The sequence below is a fragment of the Oculina patagonica genome, chromosome 9, assembly GCF_052425735.1.
Source record: "Oculina patagonica isolate OP01 chromosome 9, crgOcupat, whole genome shotgun sequence".
Lineage (NCBI taxonomy): Eukaryota > Metazoa > Cnidaria > Anthozoa > Scleractinia > Oculinidae > Oculina > Oculina patagonica.
The window spans coordinates 27,266,056-27,286,094 of record NC_135766.1 but is presented as its reverse complement, the minus strand read 5'-3'; the positions used below and the strand labels follow the sequence as shown (position 1 = coordinate 27,286,094).

General features: G+C 36.2%; 1 protein-coding gene across 1 annotated transcript; it reads right to left on the bottom strand.

Moving 5' to 3' along the window:
• Positions 1-1,584: 1,584 nt before the first annotated feature.
• On the bottom strand, positions 1,585-19,767 carry LOC144664681 (dolichyl-diphosphooligosaccharide--protein glycosyltransferase subunit 2-like). Its single transcript, XM_078525874.1, has 24 exons — positions 19,704-19,767; positions 18,194-18,387; positions 17,477-17,572; positions 17,092-17,203; positions 16,633-16,699; positions 16,321-16,396; positions 15,950-15,994; positions 15,732-15,821; positions 15,157-15,264; positions 13,012-13,080; positions 12,600-12,721; positions 10,875-10,934; positions 10,265-10,316; positions 9,877-9,968; positions 9,502-9,616; positions 8,922-9,011; positions 8,653-8,709; positions 6,648-6,698; positions 6,421-6,507; positions 5,746-5,841; positions 4,642-4,717; positions 2,984-3,021; positions 2,073-2,164; positions 1,585-1,680 (listed from the first exon to the last, which is right to left on the bottom strand). The coding sequence occupies exons 1-24, from the start codon at positions 19,714-19,716 to the stop codon at positions 1,659-1,661; spliced, it is 1,920 nt and encodes a 639-aa protein (XP_078382000.1). The 5' UTR covers positions 19,717-19,767; the 3' UTR covers positions 1,585-1,658.
• Between the last annotated feature and the right edge of the window lie 272 nt (positions 19,768-20,039).

Genomic DNA, 20,039 nt, shown 5'->3' with positions numbered 1-20,039 from the left:
TTTTCCTATAATTCGAAATTAATGTTTAGAAATGTAGATTTTTGGGCAGTCATTAATTTGTTATCCTTTTCAAAATTTCTATCATACACTTCTGCCTAAAGCTTTATTCCGTACAGCATTTTATAAAACCTGTCAATTTAAGGCCCACCCTCCCATCAGTCAAGTGTCAGCATTCCCAACCTCGTTTTCACGATGAGGGGCTTCTGGGTGATCTTGGGGCGTAAGGTTCTATGGCCTCTATTCAGTCGGGGGAACAAGTGCCAGTTAATTGCGACATCACTTCTCCGAGAAGTGACTGAGCCCGGGGTTTTCGTCCCAGAAGTTGCTAAGCAACATGACGAATTTGTACGCATGATTGCTTTCGCAGTACTCGTAAACGCTCGCGCTAGTTTTTAATTGGATGAAATAATTCGGAAACTACTCGAGTGCTTCAACGAAGATTTGCCAAAACCGGCACTTATTCCCACGACTGTATAAGTGAAACGTGATTTACTGGCGGGGATGGGGATAAGACTAAAAGCGTGGGGAACAGTGGGAAAGCATGACAGTTCTCCTCAAACACGACTGATTTATGCGATCTTGCCCATATATATAAAGGAAGCCCAATCGTGGTTAGGGCTGTCCCAAAGATGCTTGAAATTTCCCAAAAAAGTTCCTCGAAATTTCTTGAAAAGTTGCTTTAAAATACAAAAAGTTCCCGAAAATTGCTCCCTTTGAAGGTAGGATTTTAAAGCATTTTCATGTAATTTAATAGAAATATCAAAATAACATCGTGAAGATACCTATGACGTCATGTTTGCTGACGAGGTTTTAATGCTGAATGATCCGAAAGTTGAAGCATTTTCTGAACTTCCTCAGAAACATTTGGAATTCCGAAAGAATCGATAAATGCTCGGAAATGTTCGTATGGCTTTCGAAAAACACTCGGACTGAAATCTTAGGTCCAGAAATTGCAAAAAGGTGCTCGTAAGATGAAAAGTTGCCCAAAAGTTGCCGAGCATTTTTGGGACAGCCCTAACTGCGTGGTAGGAGAACTCGGTGGACAAATGTGACACTTGAACCGCCGCCTGGTTAGCTCAGTTGGTAGAGCGCCGACACTCAGGGTCTTAAAATAACTGAGGAGAATGTGCTGCCTTTGAAACTACATCTGCAAATGGTTAGACATTCTAGTCTTCTCGGAAAAAGGACGATAAACCGTAGGTCCCGTCTCCTGTATCTTTTGTCTTCTAACAGGGGACGTTAAAGAACCCACACACTATTCGCAAAGAGTAGGGCACGAAGCTCCCGGTGTTGTGGTCTGGCCGTTACAATTGTATCTTAAATTACAGTACGTGTAAAGCGCATTTGAACATATATATATGGAAAATGCGCTATATAAATGCATTATCATTATCATTATGAAAATTATTCCAACTCAGAATCATCAAAGTTGTGTATCTGAATCATGTAGCGACCCAATTGTCATGTCTGGTTTCCTTTTTCCACTACAGGACTTCAAACAAACAAAAACCTTTGAAAATGGAGTGAGACCTTTGATAAATGCGCATGCGAAAATGTTAACACCGAGAAAACCACCAAGTCAGGTTATTTTAAAGAATTACTTTAATGAACAATGAGCACATCGTAAAAATGAACAATATAAAGGAAGCCTAATTATTTTACATCGCAGGACGTTTTCCCCTGAAAAAGAATTGAAAGAGAATACAGTTACAAAGAGAAAAGAAAATGTGACTGAAACCAAATTTTTGGAAGTGGAATGGCTTAAACAAAACAAAACGAGAAATTGTCTAGCAATCGATATGTTTCAAACAAAATTTCATGTCTTGTCTTTCAGAATCATTAAAATACGAATTTAGGTAAAAAAAAATACTGCCTACAACAAATTATCTTGTGAGAAACCAATTTATTTCTCGGGAAGGTTTCTGTTTTTTCGTTCAAATTTTTAAATTTCCGTCGTTTGAATTATGTGGTGGGTGTGTTTCAACTTTTACTTCTTAATGCTGTATGTTCTTGACACTAGGAGGGGAGGGGAGGGAAGGGATGATCCTAAAAAGGACTCGTCACCAGCTTACCTGCGGGCTGCGATGTTGCTCAAGAGACTGTTGCCGCCAAGGAACGTCAGGCCACCAATGACAGCCAAGATTTTAAGAGTGCTGAACATGTTCTGTAGGGGAATCAAACAGCTTATATTAAACAAAACTGGCTCTTATAGCAACCAACGTATATCTAGCATGGTTTACTAGCAAAACCGTAGTTGTCTGTAAAGTCTTACAGCCAAACACAGTAAAACCAGTAAGCCAATCAGGACTCGAGAAAAAAAAAAAAAACAGGAAACGGGTGCCAAGTGCGGGAAAACTGACACGCTTATGTAAAGCGCGGGAAAACTGGCGCGTACGCCTTGTCGCGAATGGGTTTTGTTAAGCTGCTGATTGGTTGTGAGAAAAGCATCCTTGCTCTGATTGGTCAGGGCTTGAAGCACCGTTGCAAGCGCGGGGAAATTCGCATAAACCATAATAGTATCGCTTCTGCTTTGCTTAACAGTAGAAAACTCAATGCTGATTGGCCAGAGGACTTTGCGTGAGTTTCCGGTTTCCATGTATTTCATTGGAGCAATGAAGGGAACCGGAAGCCGCCCACGGTGCGTTCTCAACAGCTCTATCAATAGCGACAATCTGTTTTTGTTTGGACTCGTAATTGGTTTGCTACGTTAACCGCCAGAAACCGCGGCGTGCTATTATTATCTTATCAAATGTAATCTTATATTTAGTCAAGAAATCTCACTAAAGTGAGAGAAATCTCGGTGGAGATAAGATTGATCTCTGTAGCATCTTTCTGAAATCGTTAGCTCAACTGAGGGAGAACCTCACAAACTAACAACAAATCTAAACAGATTGATGCAAGCTATTTCACAATTAGCCCCTTTAAAGGAAAGGCGTCTTAATAAATATTAAAAAAATACATGACTCCAAAGAGAATTACATACCAGGCTGACGAAGAAACAGTAGTACAACACAAATATACCTGAAAGAAAAAAAAATCGCATTTAATCAATAAAGTTTTCGTACCGTTGCAACAAAACAAGTAAGCAATTAAGAATCCATTGCAAATTTGATGCGGCAAAAATTCAACGTCGTAAACTGTTGAGCCGCACAATTATACAATACAATACAATACAATGTTTAATGTGGTCATTACACTTAGCTATGGTTTCGATGCGTCCCGCAGATATGGTTAGCAAAATCTGCGGGAACGCACCAGCTAGTTTACAGGTAAGCCACAATGAAAAAAAAAAGTAAATAAATAAAAATAAAATAAAATAAAATAAAGTGAATAAAATTCTTCAAAGCTTTAAAGCTTCAAATATGTGCGACGCATTTCCTGATTAAAAATGAGCTAAAAGTTATAAAAAAATATCTTTCCGCAATTTTTTTCTTGCAATTTGTATCAGAAAGTCGAACTTTACTCGGCAGAGATCAGTTGTTTATTCCCTACAGATTTATTCTGAAGCCAATTAATCTGCCATTCAGTAATTCCTGAACTTTTGTTAACTTACACTCCTTCTTATAAAAGCGTGAACACTAAAAAATATGTCTGGAATGTTTGTGTTTAGCCAATCACCATGCGAGAACTTCAGACCGCAGAAACCACAAACAGTAAATGGGTTTCCATCGGTCACGGAGCAACTTTAGTTCTTATTTTGTTTCAGGATACACGCTCTGTCTTTTTTAAGAATTTAAAGAACTGCTATTCTTTCGTATCGAGGGCCACATCCAGAACATGGTTTCAGGGATTTTTGAAAGAAAAAAAGGACGGTTTCTCTAGCGACGATATACGACATAGTTCAGTGCATGCAGTATGTTGTAGACATGTCTAGACATAAGATGTAAACACGATAAACCGAATATAAAATACAAAATTGTGGAGTTTTCGTTACTGATTGTAAATCTTTTCGGTAGAACAAGGGATTCGATTTATTTCGGCAAACGATTTCAACCCTTAGGCAATTAGAGGTTCCGTGATCGTAAGACTGCAAACTGCAAAGGCTCCAGACGAAAATTATTCAAAATGTTGGCGTGATTGGTGCAAAGTAAACACCTCAATCGCTCAATCGTTTGATTTTCGCTTTTCCTTCCCGCTATCGTTTCGCTGTTATCGAAGAAACAAACCTTCCTTCTATCAGTGTTTAGGTCTGCTACAATAGTTGGGGTGAGATAAAAACCGGAAAATGCAAGCTTACCTCAGTACAAATTGTAACATGCCATCAGGCGAACGGTAACTGCAGATACGAATTCGTTACAATTTTTGAAAATTGGCGGCAACTGGGGCAAATCGTAGCGTCGGGCGCATCGGTTTTTCAATTTTTTCTATAAAAAAAATCACTCAAACCTATTCTTCAGTGGAGCAGTGAATGTTCTCAAAAAGGAAGGAATTACAATTAGTGTGTTTACTTGTAAATTGGAGCGAAACGAGAACCGAATATTGTTCCGTGACCGATGGAAACCCATGTGGTTTCTGCGGTCTGAAGTTCTCGCATGTGATTGGTTAAAAGACAAAGAACATTCCAGACATATTTTAAGTGTTCACGCTTTAATAAGTAGCGGTGTAAAACAGCCATCAAGTTCTATTGTCGTTGTAACTCACCTCCCAGTCCCAAGTGGAAGACTATCGAACCAAGAGAAAATTGGAAATTCGACATATTGGCTCCCAGCTTCACCCACTGCAAGAAAAAAACAAAGCAACTACTTAAAACGCGAGCAAATTAAAAGCAAAAAAATGTTGTTAACAGCACTTGCTTTATAGAGCACTTTTGCTTAAGTCTAACGTTTTTGGAGTTTTTTCACAGAACTCGTGCAACATGCTTTAGCCAAGTAACTTATGAGGTTAAAAAGTGAACGCACGTGCTTTTTTAGCCAATCAAGTAAAACCACATGCTTTTTTAAGCTAATCAAGTAAATGCACGTGCTTTTCTTAGCCAATCAAGTGTAAAACCAAAATATTTTCCCGCGCTTTTTATCGTTCACTTTCCACCTAATTGGTTTACAACTTTTTATCGAAATTTATTTGTAAGAGAAGCGAATGCCTCTGTAACTACTTTGGTTTCAGGTTTACGAATAGCACGAAGAAGGTGTATCAACGTTTCTTCTTGTCAAATGTCATCTTATATTTAGTCAAGAAATCTCACAAAATCGAGAGAAATCTCGGTGGAGATAAGATTGATCTCTGTAGCATCTTTCTGAGATTGTTAGCTCAAAATAATGAGGTTAAACCTCACAAACTAACGACAAACTCAAACAGACTGATGCAAATAACAATTTATGGTTCTTAAGAAATTTTTATAGACTAAATAGGATATCGCCACAACCATTCTTAGTAATATATAACAAGTTCTCCCATCAAACACTATATTATGGAGAATACAAATGAGTGCTTTTTGATTGAGAGTCGAAAGTAATCTTGAATTGCACTGTTTTTTTTTTACTACGCTTGGTGATTGGATTAAAACTCGCACCACTTTCTCAACTAATCAGAAGTAAAACCAAAGCCAATCACTACTCGCTCACGCATGTTTTCCCGCGCTGCGTGGCGGCTGCTTTTGATTGGTTCACTAGATTGTCTGCACCCTTTGTAATTGGCCAGGGTGATTACTTTTTTGTTTTTTGTTTTTACTTTAATTATTGAAAGTTACTTTACTAGGACAGTTACAGTTAGAAATGTTTTTAAAAATACGCTATATGTAATACTCACCACAATAAGCATGATAACAAGTGGAAGGAAAACAAGAACAGTGAAAGCAGTGGAGACAGCCTTGGGAGGACGCTTCTCTGGAACACGGAACATGTGCTGAACAAACAAATAATAAGCATTAATAATGGCAATAGAGGTTTCAACTTAATTCTAATACTAGTTTATACACAATAAAGTCATCTAAAATAGTATAGCCTAGTAACTCTAGGACCAGTTTGTTGCTAATGTGATCTCCTGCATTATTAAAAACTAGCAATGAATATATTGCGATTCCTGCATTTTGATTGGTTAACACGCAATGGTATATGAGCTTATATACCATTGACCACAAATCTGGTAGCCGATACGCATCAATAAAAACAGCTGGGAAGCTCAAATATTGCAATTCTTTGAGTGTTTTCAATAAAACAATTATTCCACTCGCACTTGTTGGATATGAGATTGTTATAGCCAACTCGCTTCGTTGGCTATCTTCCATCTCATATCCAACGTGCACTCGTGGAATAATTGTTAAATAATACGACACAGGACTTCCCCAGCCTATTTAAGGGGGGGGGGGAGGGGGTCCATCAAGGTCAAAATCAGTCACTCAAGAAAGGTCGTTATACATGTGTATGTCACATTTAAGAAGAAATGTAAGAGGGTTAAATCAAAGACCGTTCACAGCAGCAATACCTCAATTTCAGGTCTAGCGTGGTACATGGTTGCCTTGTCCTTGCTTGGTTTGGATGCGTCTTCAGCAAAGGATAATGAAAGAACACCCTGTAAGTGGAACAAATGTTTCACTGCATAAATCAAACATGCTTTTTGTATTATACATGTATGTACCGGTCAGTTCTTTCTATAAGCTACTTGATCACCTTGCAAAAACAGAACAGAATTCTGGAATAAACAACACTTACAACATTCCATTCAAAAGGATTCTGAATGACAGCATCTCCAACAATAAGGTCCTTGAGAAGGAAAAATAAAAAAAGTCAGAAAGTCATTTAGGAAGAAATTTTATTCTGAAGACGCCCACACTTTACATAGTTTTGCTGTGCATACACATTACAGCAACTGATGAACTGGGCTGCAAGCTTCCAGGCCACAGACCACAAAAACTGGGCTGCAAGCTGTAGCAGAAAACTAGGCCTCCGTCATGGGCCTGCTTTTAAGGTCGGGACACACTAGGCAACAAGTCGCTGCAACACGTTTCGGCGACAGGTCGCTTCGACATGTCGCCTTGTGTGACAAGGTGCATTTTTGTGACAATCTATGTCGCTGCGATGTGTCGCACATAATTCAAAACAGTTTGAATTTGTGCGATAACTTATGAGGTTAAAAGTGAACGCCAGTGTTCTCCCTAGGTATTTAAGGCCAGGCGGGCCGCCTAGCTTGATTCACAGGAAAATCGTTGCCCCCTGGCTTAAAAATTAAAGATGTAACACAACCCTACTGTTTGAGATCTGGAACGGGAATTCCTTTCCATAAGCAAAGACGAAATCACTTTTTTACTGTGTTTTCGCACCTTTAATATCATTATAAAAGTCATGAGTGTGATGCATTCGTTTTGTTGAGCAGCAGAAACACAACAGCACTTTAAGGTGTCGTACATGAAATACTAAACAAAGTTCTCGTGTTCGTATAAAGAATGGTGAACTCAGCCGACTTGGGTTGCTCAGAACAGAAACTAATATTAACAAATTTTACTCTGGAAAAAAAAAAAACAGAAAAGTGATAGTAACGTGGGGGAACAAGTTCCGCAAATCAGGTTTTGACGGCATTTAAAAATCACAGTAAGAATACCGCCTGGCCTTTCCAAAATCCAAGGGAGAACACTGAACGCACATGCTTTTTTAGCCAATCAAGTAAAACCACATGCTTTTTTAAGCTAATCAAGTAAATGCACGTGCTTTTCTTAGCCAATCAAGTGTAAAACCAAAATATTTTTTCTGCGCTTTTTATCGTTCACTTTCCACCTAATTGGTTTACAACTTTTCATCGAAATTTATTTGTAAGAGAAGCGAATGCCTCTGTAACTACTTTGGTTTCAGGTTTACGAATGGCACGAGGAAGGTGTATCAACGTTTCTACCTGTCAAATGTCATCTTATATTTAGTCAAGAAATCTCACAAAATCGAGAGAAATCTCGGTGGAGATAAGATTGATCTCTGTAGCATCTTTCTGAGATCGTTAGCTCAAAATAATGAGGTTAAACCTCACAAACTAACGACAAACTCAAACAGACTGATGCAAATAACAATTTATGGTTCTTAAGAAATTTTTATAGACTAAATGGGATATCATCACAATAATTCTTAGTAATATACAACAAGTTCTCCCATCAAACACTATGTTATGAAGAATACAAATGAGTGCTTTTTGATTGAGAGTCGAAAGTAATCTTGAATTGCATTACAAACGATGTGTGTGCAAAGAACAAGCGCCTTGTCGCAGCGACTTCTTTTGTTGTAGTACACACGAAGTGATTTGTCGCAGAGACCTGCCATTGCAATTTGTAGCCTAGTGTGTCCCGACCTTTAGCAAAACTCAAAGCTACAGATTCTTGCAGCATACTGCACACTAAACAGGGTGCAAAGAAATTGAATTTTCCATCTTGCTCTTCAGGTAAGCTGTAGTCAGGATGTACTTCCTCGAAAGTCATTTTCACTAACCCAAAAAATCCTTACAAGCAGGAGTAATTTCCTCAAAAAATTTCCCCAAAAACTTTTGCTTATAAAGTGAAGGATAAAATCCACTAGCCCGTCTGCAAAATCCACTATCCCCGGGGCTTTCGGACATGCACTTTACTTACACAATAATACAAAGTAAATAATAATAACTTTATTTATCCTGGAAAACCGGTCAGTCAATCAAGGAGATTGGCTGGTATCAAGATAAAAATCGAAATCAAAATAATCTTACCATCTTGTATTTTCCAGACAGAGAACCAAACGAGTCTTTAGCAGTGGCACCCACATCCTAACACAATCGATAACAGGTGCCATTAGATGTTACTACAAATTCTCCTTAGGGTTCTCCATAGATTTCTATATCTTTTCATGGGAGAATTTTGTTGTTGATCAAGGCAGATATTCTCAGGTGATCATGTGAAAAACTCTCAAAAACTAAATCCTGTAATTGGCTGTAAGAAGGTAATGAGAATTTGAAAATTAAACACTGATGCTACTCACCAAATCAAACTTGAACACTTTGCTAGGCTCTGGTTCAGCAACAAAGAAGATTTCTTGTTTTGTCTTCTGATTGGTAAGTCGAACAAAAGCCTGCAGAAATAAAACAAACATAAAAAATATCTTACACTTACTAATTTTCATTTGTACTAATTTTTCGGGATTTTTGCAATTTAAAAAAAAACATGTTTTATAGCAAAACAATAAGAATTTTAGATGTTTAGAACTGTAAGTATCTATCCATGAAAATATCCTTTTGTCTTGTTTTTGACCAGCACCCTTTCTCCGATTACTGCTTTCTTTAGATTGTAAATTGGCCAAGATGTCTTTACTACAGACACCAACATAGTTTCCATTTGACGGCTCTAAGACAGACCATTGTGTATTTCCAGTACTTCCTTAGTCCTTGATGACTGGTCCAGAAACACTGACAAAATCGCAAAATTCAATACACTTATGCTCAATTTTTTTTTTCTTTCGATCACCAAAAAATAGTATCCATACACAAAAGGATGAGTTCAGCGCAATTATCAATTTATTTAATTTTTTAGAAATCATGACATGGCAAGTTATTTTTGCATACCTGATGAGGGGTGAACAACTCTCCAGATGATTCACTTTTCAGTGAAAACTTCATCACAACCTTCTGATGGTAGTCAGCTTCAATGACGCTGGGAATGGCTGTGGGGTACTTGACGCTGTAACAATAAAACATCAACATGTTAACAAGGAGGTGCTGCACAATGGACTCAGGATCATGCGGTTCAAGTTTGAGCCCTTGCCGCGTCACAGCATTGCATTCTTGAGCAAGACACTTTACCACAGTGCCTCAGTTTCCTTGAAGCACAACCATTAAGAAACACTACTGCCTTGCTGTCAGTTTTGATTTCAGTTTACTTGACTGCAAAGAGTAGAGTATGAACAGAAGTTATGCTTTCATTTCAAAGGACAAAATTACCTGAGAGTCTTTGATTTGATGTTTTGCTCCTTGTCAACAACTGACAACTCCACGTCTTCAACATTTACCTTGGTGACAACTTTGACTTTAACCTTCAACAACAAATAACAAATAGCATTTATTCTGAAGGCTCTTAGGGACGAACATTGACTTGATCAAACACATATGTCCCACCATTTTACAGTTGTTCCAAAGACGGATAAAACTTTCCATGGGTTAAATCACTATCCAGTGGATAAGGTGGTGGGTTTTGCCAACACAATCACTGGACTTATCATATGGGTAGCATTATCCACTCCTTAAAACTAACACTAACCATGGTCTGATATAAGATTTTTTTCAGACAACAGAGGTGAAGTCAATAATAAGAAAAATCATCCAGTTTTACCTGACCGCTGGTAGCTCCCAGGAGACGCTTGTCTTCCTTGTGTGGTTTGGCACTGAAATTAGTTAATTACAGAAATTACTATAAAGTTTATTACGGTACACATTTTGTAGTTTTGTGCAATTATTAGAGAATACTTTAAAGCTAACTGATGCAATATGCTCAATAAAAGTTAGTTTGGAATTTTACTTTTGGAAAGACCAGGTTTTGTTTAACTGGTGTGAAATTCAAACTGTACTGCTACTGTTAAGTCAATGTCATTGACTTGTGATTTGGTCCATGTCTGTAACTGTCAACTGTGATGTTTCCTGACTTAATTGATTCTAAACACTTTTGCATGTGTTCAACTTATGCTAGTAAACCTTTTGCCTTTCAAGTCCTCTTTATAGATGGTTGTTTTCTTATGATATGGCAAAAATGGGGGCACAAATGCAGGAGGAGATTCATTCTTCTATATAACAGCTTTGCTGGCAATGCCACTATTATTAATTTTTTACCATTACGCCAGCAAAACTGATAACTTGACTTTAAGGCCGCATGCTTCAAAGCTTTCAAGGTGATGTGAATTTGATTTGTTTATAATAATTATTAATTTTGCAAATAAACATCTCACCTGATGTTGATGGTATAGACTCCTGGGCCTGGCTTGGATGTCATGAAGTTAAGCTCATAACTAAAATGAAATAAAAAACAGAAACATTATAGATTCAAACAACATCAAGCCTATTCAGTAAAGAAAATCATAACATTCACATTATACATGTATACATACTTGAATGCTGGTTGGGTTGCTACTTAATAACATGGCTATGACCCAACATGAAATAAATATCATTAACTTGTTTTCATATACAAAGCTATGTAAGCTTGAAGTTTAATTGTTATCATAAGTATGGGTATAACAAAATGATAATTTTACTGATAATTATTATCCTTAGTTTAGTGATCGTTTATCTGAGATGCATTTTACAGATCACCATTTTTATGATTTTTATATATTTAAGGTTAATATTTAAAATTTAGTTAAAAATTTCAATTATTTGTTAAATTCGGCACCACCTCAGCTACTTTTTAAACTGTTTAATGTTTATTAACTAAAGGTCATCTGAAAATTTCAGTTATTTATTTGTTCAGATCAGCTCATCTTAATCTAAACCTTTTTTAAAGTTAAAAGACATAATTTCAAAAAAATAATACAGACTTGGCACTAGTTATTAAAATTATTACACTACAGTTGGACAGAGGAAATATATGTTAAGCTCAGTGTCTTTTTAATTAGTTCACATTTGTACACAATGTACATTACCTATGCGCCGCAAACATGCCACGTCCAAGATCTGTCTCAATTATAATGAAGTCACTGCAGCAAGATATTTTTGTGTATATTTTATAATTGGAGGATTAGATAGTAAATTGTCGATATTACATTATCAAAAATTTTAAAATCTCTGTTACAGTTCATTTGGGCTTAAAGTGCTTCTTGTATTTTAACAGTTTAGAATTTTTTTATGGTTAGTTACATAAAATAAATTGTAATGTTAAACACTCTAGCTTGTTAAAATTTAAAAATGTAAAAGGCTAAAAAAACCTAAACTATTTACAAAACACTTAAAGCTTTATTTTCTATCCAGTCACCTAAACGGTGAAGATGAAGAAATTTTAATTGAAAACCTTCTTTGGAAAATTCTTAACTTTTTCAGCCTGTTATATTACATTAATCACAAGATAATTATCAAATCTTGAAAGTAAACTTGTTTTCTTTATAGTTTAACATTCACTGACAGTTAAACAAGTGTTACAGGTTCAAAAAAATTTTTTTAAATTATTCTCCTATTTACTGATTCAGTTACATATTTAAAGGGACTATGTCACGGATTTTACCAGAATTTTGAACAGCCAAAATTTATATTTGTGTCGCATGAAACTAGTCCAATAGTCCAATTTTATTAAAAATTGCTATATTAGAGCACTGAAACTGTTAACTAGAATAATTGGCTGCAGATGGCGCGGATGGAAACGGATTGCAATTTGAAAACGTTAGGCAAACCTTTTTAAATGTTTTCCGTGCGTCTTCAAAAAATCAATATTTATAGCCGTAGCTTGATTTCTATCCGCAAATTAAGGTTATATCTTCCTTTAGATGTTCTTGAAAAGATATTGTTTTTTATGGGTTAAGTTGTCTTTCACTAATTTCAGAACAGTTTAGACCAAAAATCTGCGAAATCTCTGTGACATAGTCCCTTTCAAGATATGTTCTGAAAATACGGTGATACATCAAGACCAATATCTCTGTTGATCACTTTCTTTAGATTTTGATCAGTGTTAGTTTGTTACTTACTTGTCAGGCCCAGCAGTGAACACCTTGTTGCTAAGAACAGTAGTTCCCTCAGTATCCTCGGCAGAAGTACCAGTGACAGTCATTTTACCAAAAGCCTTGTCCATCACATTAGTCACACGGACCTGCAATAAAACAACCACAAAAAAACCCATACATAGTCAATTTACAGATGAGCAATAGTGTAATCTTCCACTTGGAACATAGTTTATACAAGGCTAGAATCTTCTCAGGGACCAAATTTGTTTTGTGAGAATAAGAGAATAATGACAAGTTATTAATAGTGCCTCACCCACTTAGAGTATTGTTTATCTTTCTAGCATTTTACATTTCAGGTCAACAAAACACTTTCCAGACATCATTTTTGGTAAACAATAAAAAAGGGCTTTCAACAGCAAAAGCGTTAGCCACATACCTTCACCATCTTTTTGTCATCAGAAACAACTGGTGAGCCGTACAGCTGAAACACGACTGGCACATGGAACTGAAAAGACACAAGGAAATACAATCAGATCACTTTCTGAACAATATCCATCTGAGACATTTAAAGGGGCTATGTCACGAAGATTTAGTTGTAGCCAACTTAACCCATGGAAATCATTATCTTTGAATATCTAAAGGAAGTCATAACCATAATTTGCTATGAGGAATCAAACCACGCTTAAAAATATGATTTTTTGAAGACGAGCCGAAACCATTTGAAAAATTAAGCCTTAATTTTTGAAATCGCAATCCATTTCCATCCAAGCCATCCGCAGCCAAAGACGCTTGTTTACAGTTTCAATGCTCTAATATAGCAATTTTTAATGAAAATGGACCATTATTTTTCAGTTTCTTACGACACAAATACAAATTTTGGCTGTTCAGAAATTTGGTAAAATCCGTGACAAAGCCCCTTCAACAACATTGTACAATTATTATTATTATTATTATTATTATTATTATTATTATTATTATTATTACACATTCTAGTGACTCATTAATGAAAGGGAAGAAAAAGTTTCACACTGGCCTTTAAAGGAACTAGGTCACAGGGATTTCACAGATTTTTGGTCAAAACTGTTCTTAAATAAGTGGTAGGCAACTTAACGCAATACAGTAAAAACCCGCGTATAAGAACAAGTGGATTAAGAACACCCAGGCCTGATTTTAGGAAATAAAGTACCATTTATATACTTGAACACATTCAGCCTGAAAAATGAAGGTTGTTCTTATATGGAAAAATATCAAAGATCAACACTACTTTTCATTGCACACATAATAGTTCCACCCCAATTACAGTACAGTATTGCCTTGATTTATCAATTTTATTAAAATTAAAATACAATTTTGTGCATACAGGGCGCGACAAAAGTGCTGTCCGATAGCCCGGGGCTAGTGGAATTATCCGTCGGGCTAGCGTATTCTGATCACGGGTTGCCCGTCATGTATGCTTATGAATTGTGTCTCTTGAAATGTACCGGTATCCTTCAGGATCCTTCATATTTGTAATCCTCAACATTAAGCTACAAAGTTAGTTGCCACAAAAATAATTAATCTTATTGCGGTTTTCAGTGAAATGCGAACTCTGAAATTCAAAATCCAACTAATGATTGCGTTTTTCGCTGCCGTCAATCATGATTATGGCAACAGCTAGTGAACCACGAAAAACAGAAACAAACAAAATGGATCGAAATCTACCAATCACAGTCGAGAGACGTGACCTTTTGACCCAGGTGAAGTGAGCGTCTGTTTCCCGAGAGGTCCGCAAAGATGATTGACGGCAGCGAAAAGCGTAAACCGTTGGTTGAGGATTAAATTTCAGAGTTCGCATTTCACTGAAAAGCGCAATAATAATGTGTTTGTTTTAATTCTTGTGGTAAGATTATTTTCTTTTTCTTTTTGAATGTTTATGTATTTATTGTCTCCAAAGGAAAAACAATTTTAAATTTGCATATAATTAATTATGCAAATTACCTTCGGGCTAGCTCCTCAGAGCTTTGGGCTAGTAAGATAAAATAACAGCTTGCCCGAAGGGCAAGCTGACTTTTTTATTTTCGTCTCACCCTGGCATATATTTATTTCATCTATTGGTAGCCTAGTATGTTCCTTATTTTAAGAAACTTTTTTTAAGAACACTTAAGAACACTTACAGGCTGATTTTGCAGATTATAACCCTTTATATAAGAACCAAATCAGCCTGAACCGCCAAAATAGGTGTTCTTATACGCGGGTTTTTACTGTAACCCATAAAAAACATTATCTTTGAACATTAAAGGAAGATAAAACCTTAATTTGTGGATAGAAACCAAGCTACGCATCAATTTTTTTAAGACGCACGGAAACAACTTGAAAAACCTTCCTTTTTCAAGTTGCAAACCGTTTCCATCTGAGCTATCCGCAGCCAAAGATGCTCATTAACAGTTTCAGTGCTCTAATATAGCAATTTTAAATATTAATGGACTAGTATTTTTAGGTTTCCTGCGACACAAATATAAATTTTGACTGTTCAAAAATCTGGTAAAATATGTGACAGATTTAATAAATTGCTATAACTTGACGGGGTATCAAACACACTCACTGGATTGTTGCCAAGTTTATCAAGGGCGACCAAAAGAGCACATGTGTCCTTCACAGATTGCACATGCTTTCTTGAGAGCAGATAGTTAGCAAACTTGATCACTTGTTCCTGAAATGTAAATAGTGATGAAAATAATGTAAGGATAATGCGTTCATGACACCTGTGTAGACAATAAACATTTTTCTTTGTGTGCTCAATTCACCATCATGAGGGTAAAGTTTGACATTTAGCTTTAAAGTTCCATACTCAGATGACGGAGCTATACAGAGATCCTTGAAGTGTCTTTGATTGGTTATTGCTTTGTTTTGAAATTACCAGCACAAGCAGCCATTCCTGCCAGAAACACTTTTGAAACAGAACTTTGTTGACCTACATCAACAAAATGAAACATCTGGGGTGGAATGTTTGGGTCAAATCTCAAATGTTCTCACTCGTAGGTAAGAATAAAGCATAAGAAAAGTTTCTGTTGATGCGGGCAAGCTGTAATTTTACAGATGTTACAAGTTTAGCGACTAAAATCTGTTTACTGTAGAGAGACAATGACACAGGCTCAAATTGTAGATACTATCCCATACCTCAGTGATAGCTGGAGCATTTCCTGTAAATTCTGACACAGTATACATGGCATGAACAACTTTGGCAGTGGTGTAAAGGCCAGCTTCAAACTGTATAACAATCACAATGCAACTGAGTAAGCAACTCTTCTATCAAACTAAATCAAAAGCCACTGAGTACCTAATAAATCCACCAACAAAACAGTCTGAAAAAGGTACAATATTCAAACAAAGATTACCTGTAAATAACTGTTATCAACTTCATCTGCCTGGGCTACTGTATCCTGCAGAGGCAAAAAACATTTTACATTTATCACGCAAGACATACATGTACAGCCCAGTTGATGGACAAGACAACATATCTAGTCTTGTGTTCCTTATCATGAACACATTTACATTCCTTGTGTTTATCGCTGCCAGGGTGTATTAATGGGAACTGTTGCACTGCAATAATGTGGGCCATTGTTTACCGGACACCTTGTGGAATGCTCTTTATTCAGATAGGAAACATTTCTGGGAAGATAATTCTGATTTCTCTCCATAAAATAATCCCAGATGATCTTACTTCATACATGTAATGATTTGAATTATATATTGTTAGTTTAATTACCTCAATCATTTCAGTAATGAATGACACATCAGTACCCTTGGACAGCAATGGTGCAATAAGCATGGCAAATGCCGCACTGCAAATAAAACAAAAATGATAATTGAATGAACCTTGCAATGTTTAGTATGGGCTTTGCAGAATTCACCTGTATTTTAACTACAAGTATCCCAATGATGTTCTTTGGTCACAATGTCTTGTTCATAATATTTTTTACAAAACATTTGTTTTAACACTTTTTTCTAAAGCCAATGTCAAAATATTTTGACATTTCTTAATTAATCTAATATAATGAATGAAGTACATTTTCCTTACCCAGTGATACTGTCTTCATCAGAGTTGATGGCTGCCTTGACTGCCTTCACCACTTCACTGGTATCAACTAATTAAAAAAAAGAATAACCGAATGACATACTTTAATAAGCTGTCTTAATCTCAAGTTCTCCAAACTAACTGCCATATATTTCTTTAAATGCTACAGTGGAACCTTGATATAATGAATATAATGAAAATGTGTTCACTATAAAAGAGGTTTCGTTATATTGGGGTTGTTTTGCATATATTTTACTATTATCGGGCCAAAAAAATATCATTTATTATAATGAGGACTTTGTTTTATAGAGGTTTGTTAGATTGAGGTTCCACTGAAGCATGTAGACTTGGTTTATTCATCAAAATATTCTTGAGTTTATGACTTTATTTTTCCTGTACAGTTAACAGCAGTTATCTGTAATGGTTTTATTACTAAAATACAAATAAAAGGTACTCCCTTACCTTTTAGTCCTAAATAAGTTTGTGCAGCAACAGCATAGTACAGGGTCTTCATATCTGAACCTTCTTTTACAGCTTCTGATAGTGTGGCCTCTGCACCCTTGATAGCTGGCAACTACAAAAAAAAAAACAAATGAACAGTTGTTTTTTTATTTAGGGATAAATTAAACCATTTCTTAAAGTATCATCTATAGTGATGATGATGACGATGATGATGACAATAACGACGACAGAAGAAGATGGTGCTTAGAAATTTGATGCAGTAAGCAGCTGTCAATCAAACCCATCTGTCAATCAGTATCAGTCTATGTCACAAAGTAAGATGAAATTTACTGGACAACGTCACTGATGGCCATGAGAATAGACACCAATTTACCAAGTTACACACCTTACACTTTTCCATAAATTGACCAATGGCTGATGCGAAGAATAGCGATGATACACTGCTACTGTCAACCTTGTCCTTGGCAAATTTGCAAACATCCTATTGAAAAACAGTAGGAAAAATACCTTAAACCGGAGTAAACAAGAATGAGAATGAATGTTATGGAACTAAATGTTACATGTAATCTCATATTTAGTCAAGAAATCTCACAAAAGTGAGAGAAATCTCGGTGGAGATAAGATTTATTTCTGTAGCATCTTTCTGAAATTGTTAGCTCAAATGAGGTTAAAACTCACAAACTAACAACATATCTGAACAGATTGATGCAAATAAACATTTATAATAACATCTTCTCACAAACAACTGGGAGCCACGCCAAGTCAAACCATGCAACAAGAAAATGAAAGCCGAAAAACAATGAACCCAACAGGGGCCTCACAGAATAAAAAAGAAATAGATTTTATGACTCTCGCAATACAGCTACCAACACTGCAAAAAGGGGAGGGTGGGCAGGAGTCAGGCAATGGTAAACGGCAAAAAGAAACCTAAGAAAACACCTTGACCTAGACCCCTTGCACAATAGCACCCAGACTCCCAGATGTGTGTAAGAAAAACGTTTTCTGCTTCATTCATTCCTTAGCCAGCAGAAAAAAAAAACACTTATTCTTCCTCAATACTGAAAAATAAACATTACTCTTTCCAATTTGACCAAGAAAATACCTGTGTTGGAGGAACTTCAGCCTTCATAAGTTTTAAGCCTAATACTCCAAATGCTGCTGTATCCAGATCTTTGAAAGGCATGGCATTGTAAAAAGTTTGTTTAAATCTAACTTGGTCTTCAACGCTTAGCACATTGGAGAGGGAGACAGCATCTGCGTAGATGGTGAAGGCTAACAACACAAGAAGACAGGCACCTAAAGACACAAACAAATCAGTTTAGTACATATCCTTAATCTTTTACTGACATACACAGGGTTCAAAATAACGGCCTATCAATGGACAATGTCTGGTCAAGATGACAATTTGTCTGGGCAAAGTTTTGGTCTGCCGGTCATTTTGACCAGTCACGTACATGGCTTTTAAAGTGATTACTGATGACCAGAAAAATAAATAACATTCTTGATACTACAAATTTATATCTTATGCGTTTACTTTAATTCTAACGACTTTTCGAACATGTGAAGAGATATTTTTTTTGCTTAATAGGCTTTTACTGCAAACACCCCAGATAAAGCTAAATAAGCCGAACCCTGAGTAAAAAAGGCCAAAGCAGGGGATACCACGCGAACAAAGATTATCCATCGAACAGCAAGAGCGCTATTTTTAGTATTTTGACGGCTCAGAACTACACATGACCAAGCTGAAATCTGTTTGGCCGGTCAACATGACCAGCATCTGTCTAAAAATTAATTTGAGCCCCGATACATGTATGATGAAAAATGTGTTGTAAAGACACAGTTTAATACAAAAACAAAGACAAAATATATGACAAAAAATGCAACATGTTAGTTGCATGTTATCAAGGACAAGTTATACTATTTAAAACTAAAAAAGGCCTTGTGGCAAAGCTTATCAACTAAACAAGAACGCAGTTTAATTTAGAGGTTTTATTAATTTATGTTTGTGCTAGAGACCAAATGAAAGCAACTCAATCAGGCATATAAAAAAAGAAATGAAAGCTCAACGAGGCACGATTTTGTGTGTAAAATATCCTTCTGATAAACGTAAACTTTAATTCCAAGTAAAGATTCTCCGTTCGATAATTGATTGAGGTGTTGGCCTTGTGGGAAGATAAATTTCGGGGTGGTGTGGCGTTTCCTTTGCTTGATCCCAGTTTTGATTAAGCCAGACAAAACAATAGCTCCTATTTTATCTATTTATACAAACTAAAAGTGCAACAATAAAAATATCTTGCAAACTTTACATTAAATGCTAGGTGATCAAAAAGCTGTAACAAGCACTATTCACGTTTCATTTATGACACTTAACAATCTCTTTTCGTAAGCCAGATTTTTGAGACAAATCGGTAAACTACAAGGCCATAAAAACTTCAAAATCTCATACTACACAATTCGAAACACGCGAGCTTTTAGAATGAACCAACAAAATCAACTTGCGATAAAATAGCTCTATGTATCTTAAAGCAGCTCGAATACGATCTAATTAACAGTTAATCTTTGTTATTATATTATTTTTAAGGTCGATTTTCATTGAATTGTGTTTTACGAACCTCGTGCAGCCATCTTGAAGACGTGTCGTACAAAGAGAGAGAGAGAAGCAGAGAAAGGAACACGTGATAATAAAGAAGCTCTGTTCCAGGCCTTACTCTTCCACTTGAAAGGAGCTTGAAAATGAGTTAAATTTTCACACAATTCAACTTATTAAAAAGATTAATAAACAGTTTTGTTTATTATTTTGGATATTTAACAAGTGATTTTACGAATACTCTTTTAAAATGGACTAAAAATGTGTGAGAAACCCCAGAAAAAACGCGTTTCTGAACTTCCTCAAAATAACTAGTGCCCAGTGTTCTCCGCCGTTGAACTGCGCCTGGTGGAAAATGTGA

What these genes read in the sequence shown, in the direction of transcription:
- LOC144664681 (XM_078525874.1), bottom strand. An exon ending in TGGGAGCTACCAGCGGTCAG is followed by an intron (nt 9,969 to 10,264) that starts GTAAAACTGGAT and finishes TTGTTGTTGAAG; the next exon opens with GTTAAAGTCAAAGTTGTCAC. An exon ending in TGTCTGGAAAATACAAGATG is followed by an intron (nt 6,699 to 8,652) that starts GTAAGATTATTT and finishes TTCCTTCTCAAG; the next exon opens with GACCTTATTGTTGGAGATGC.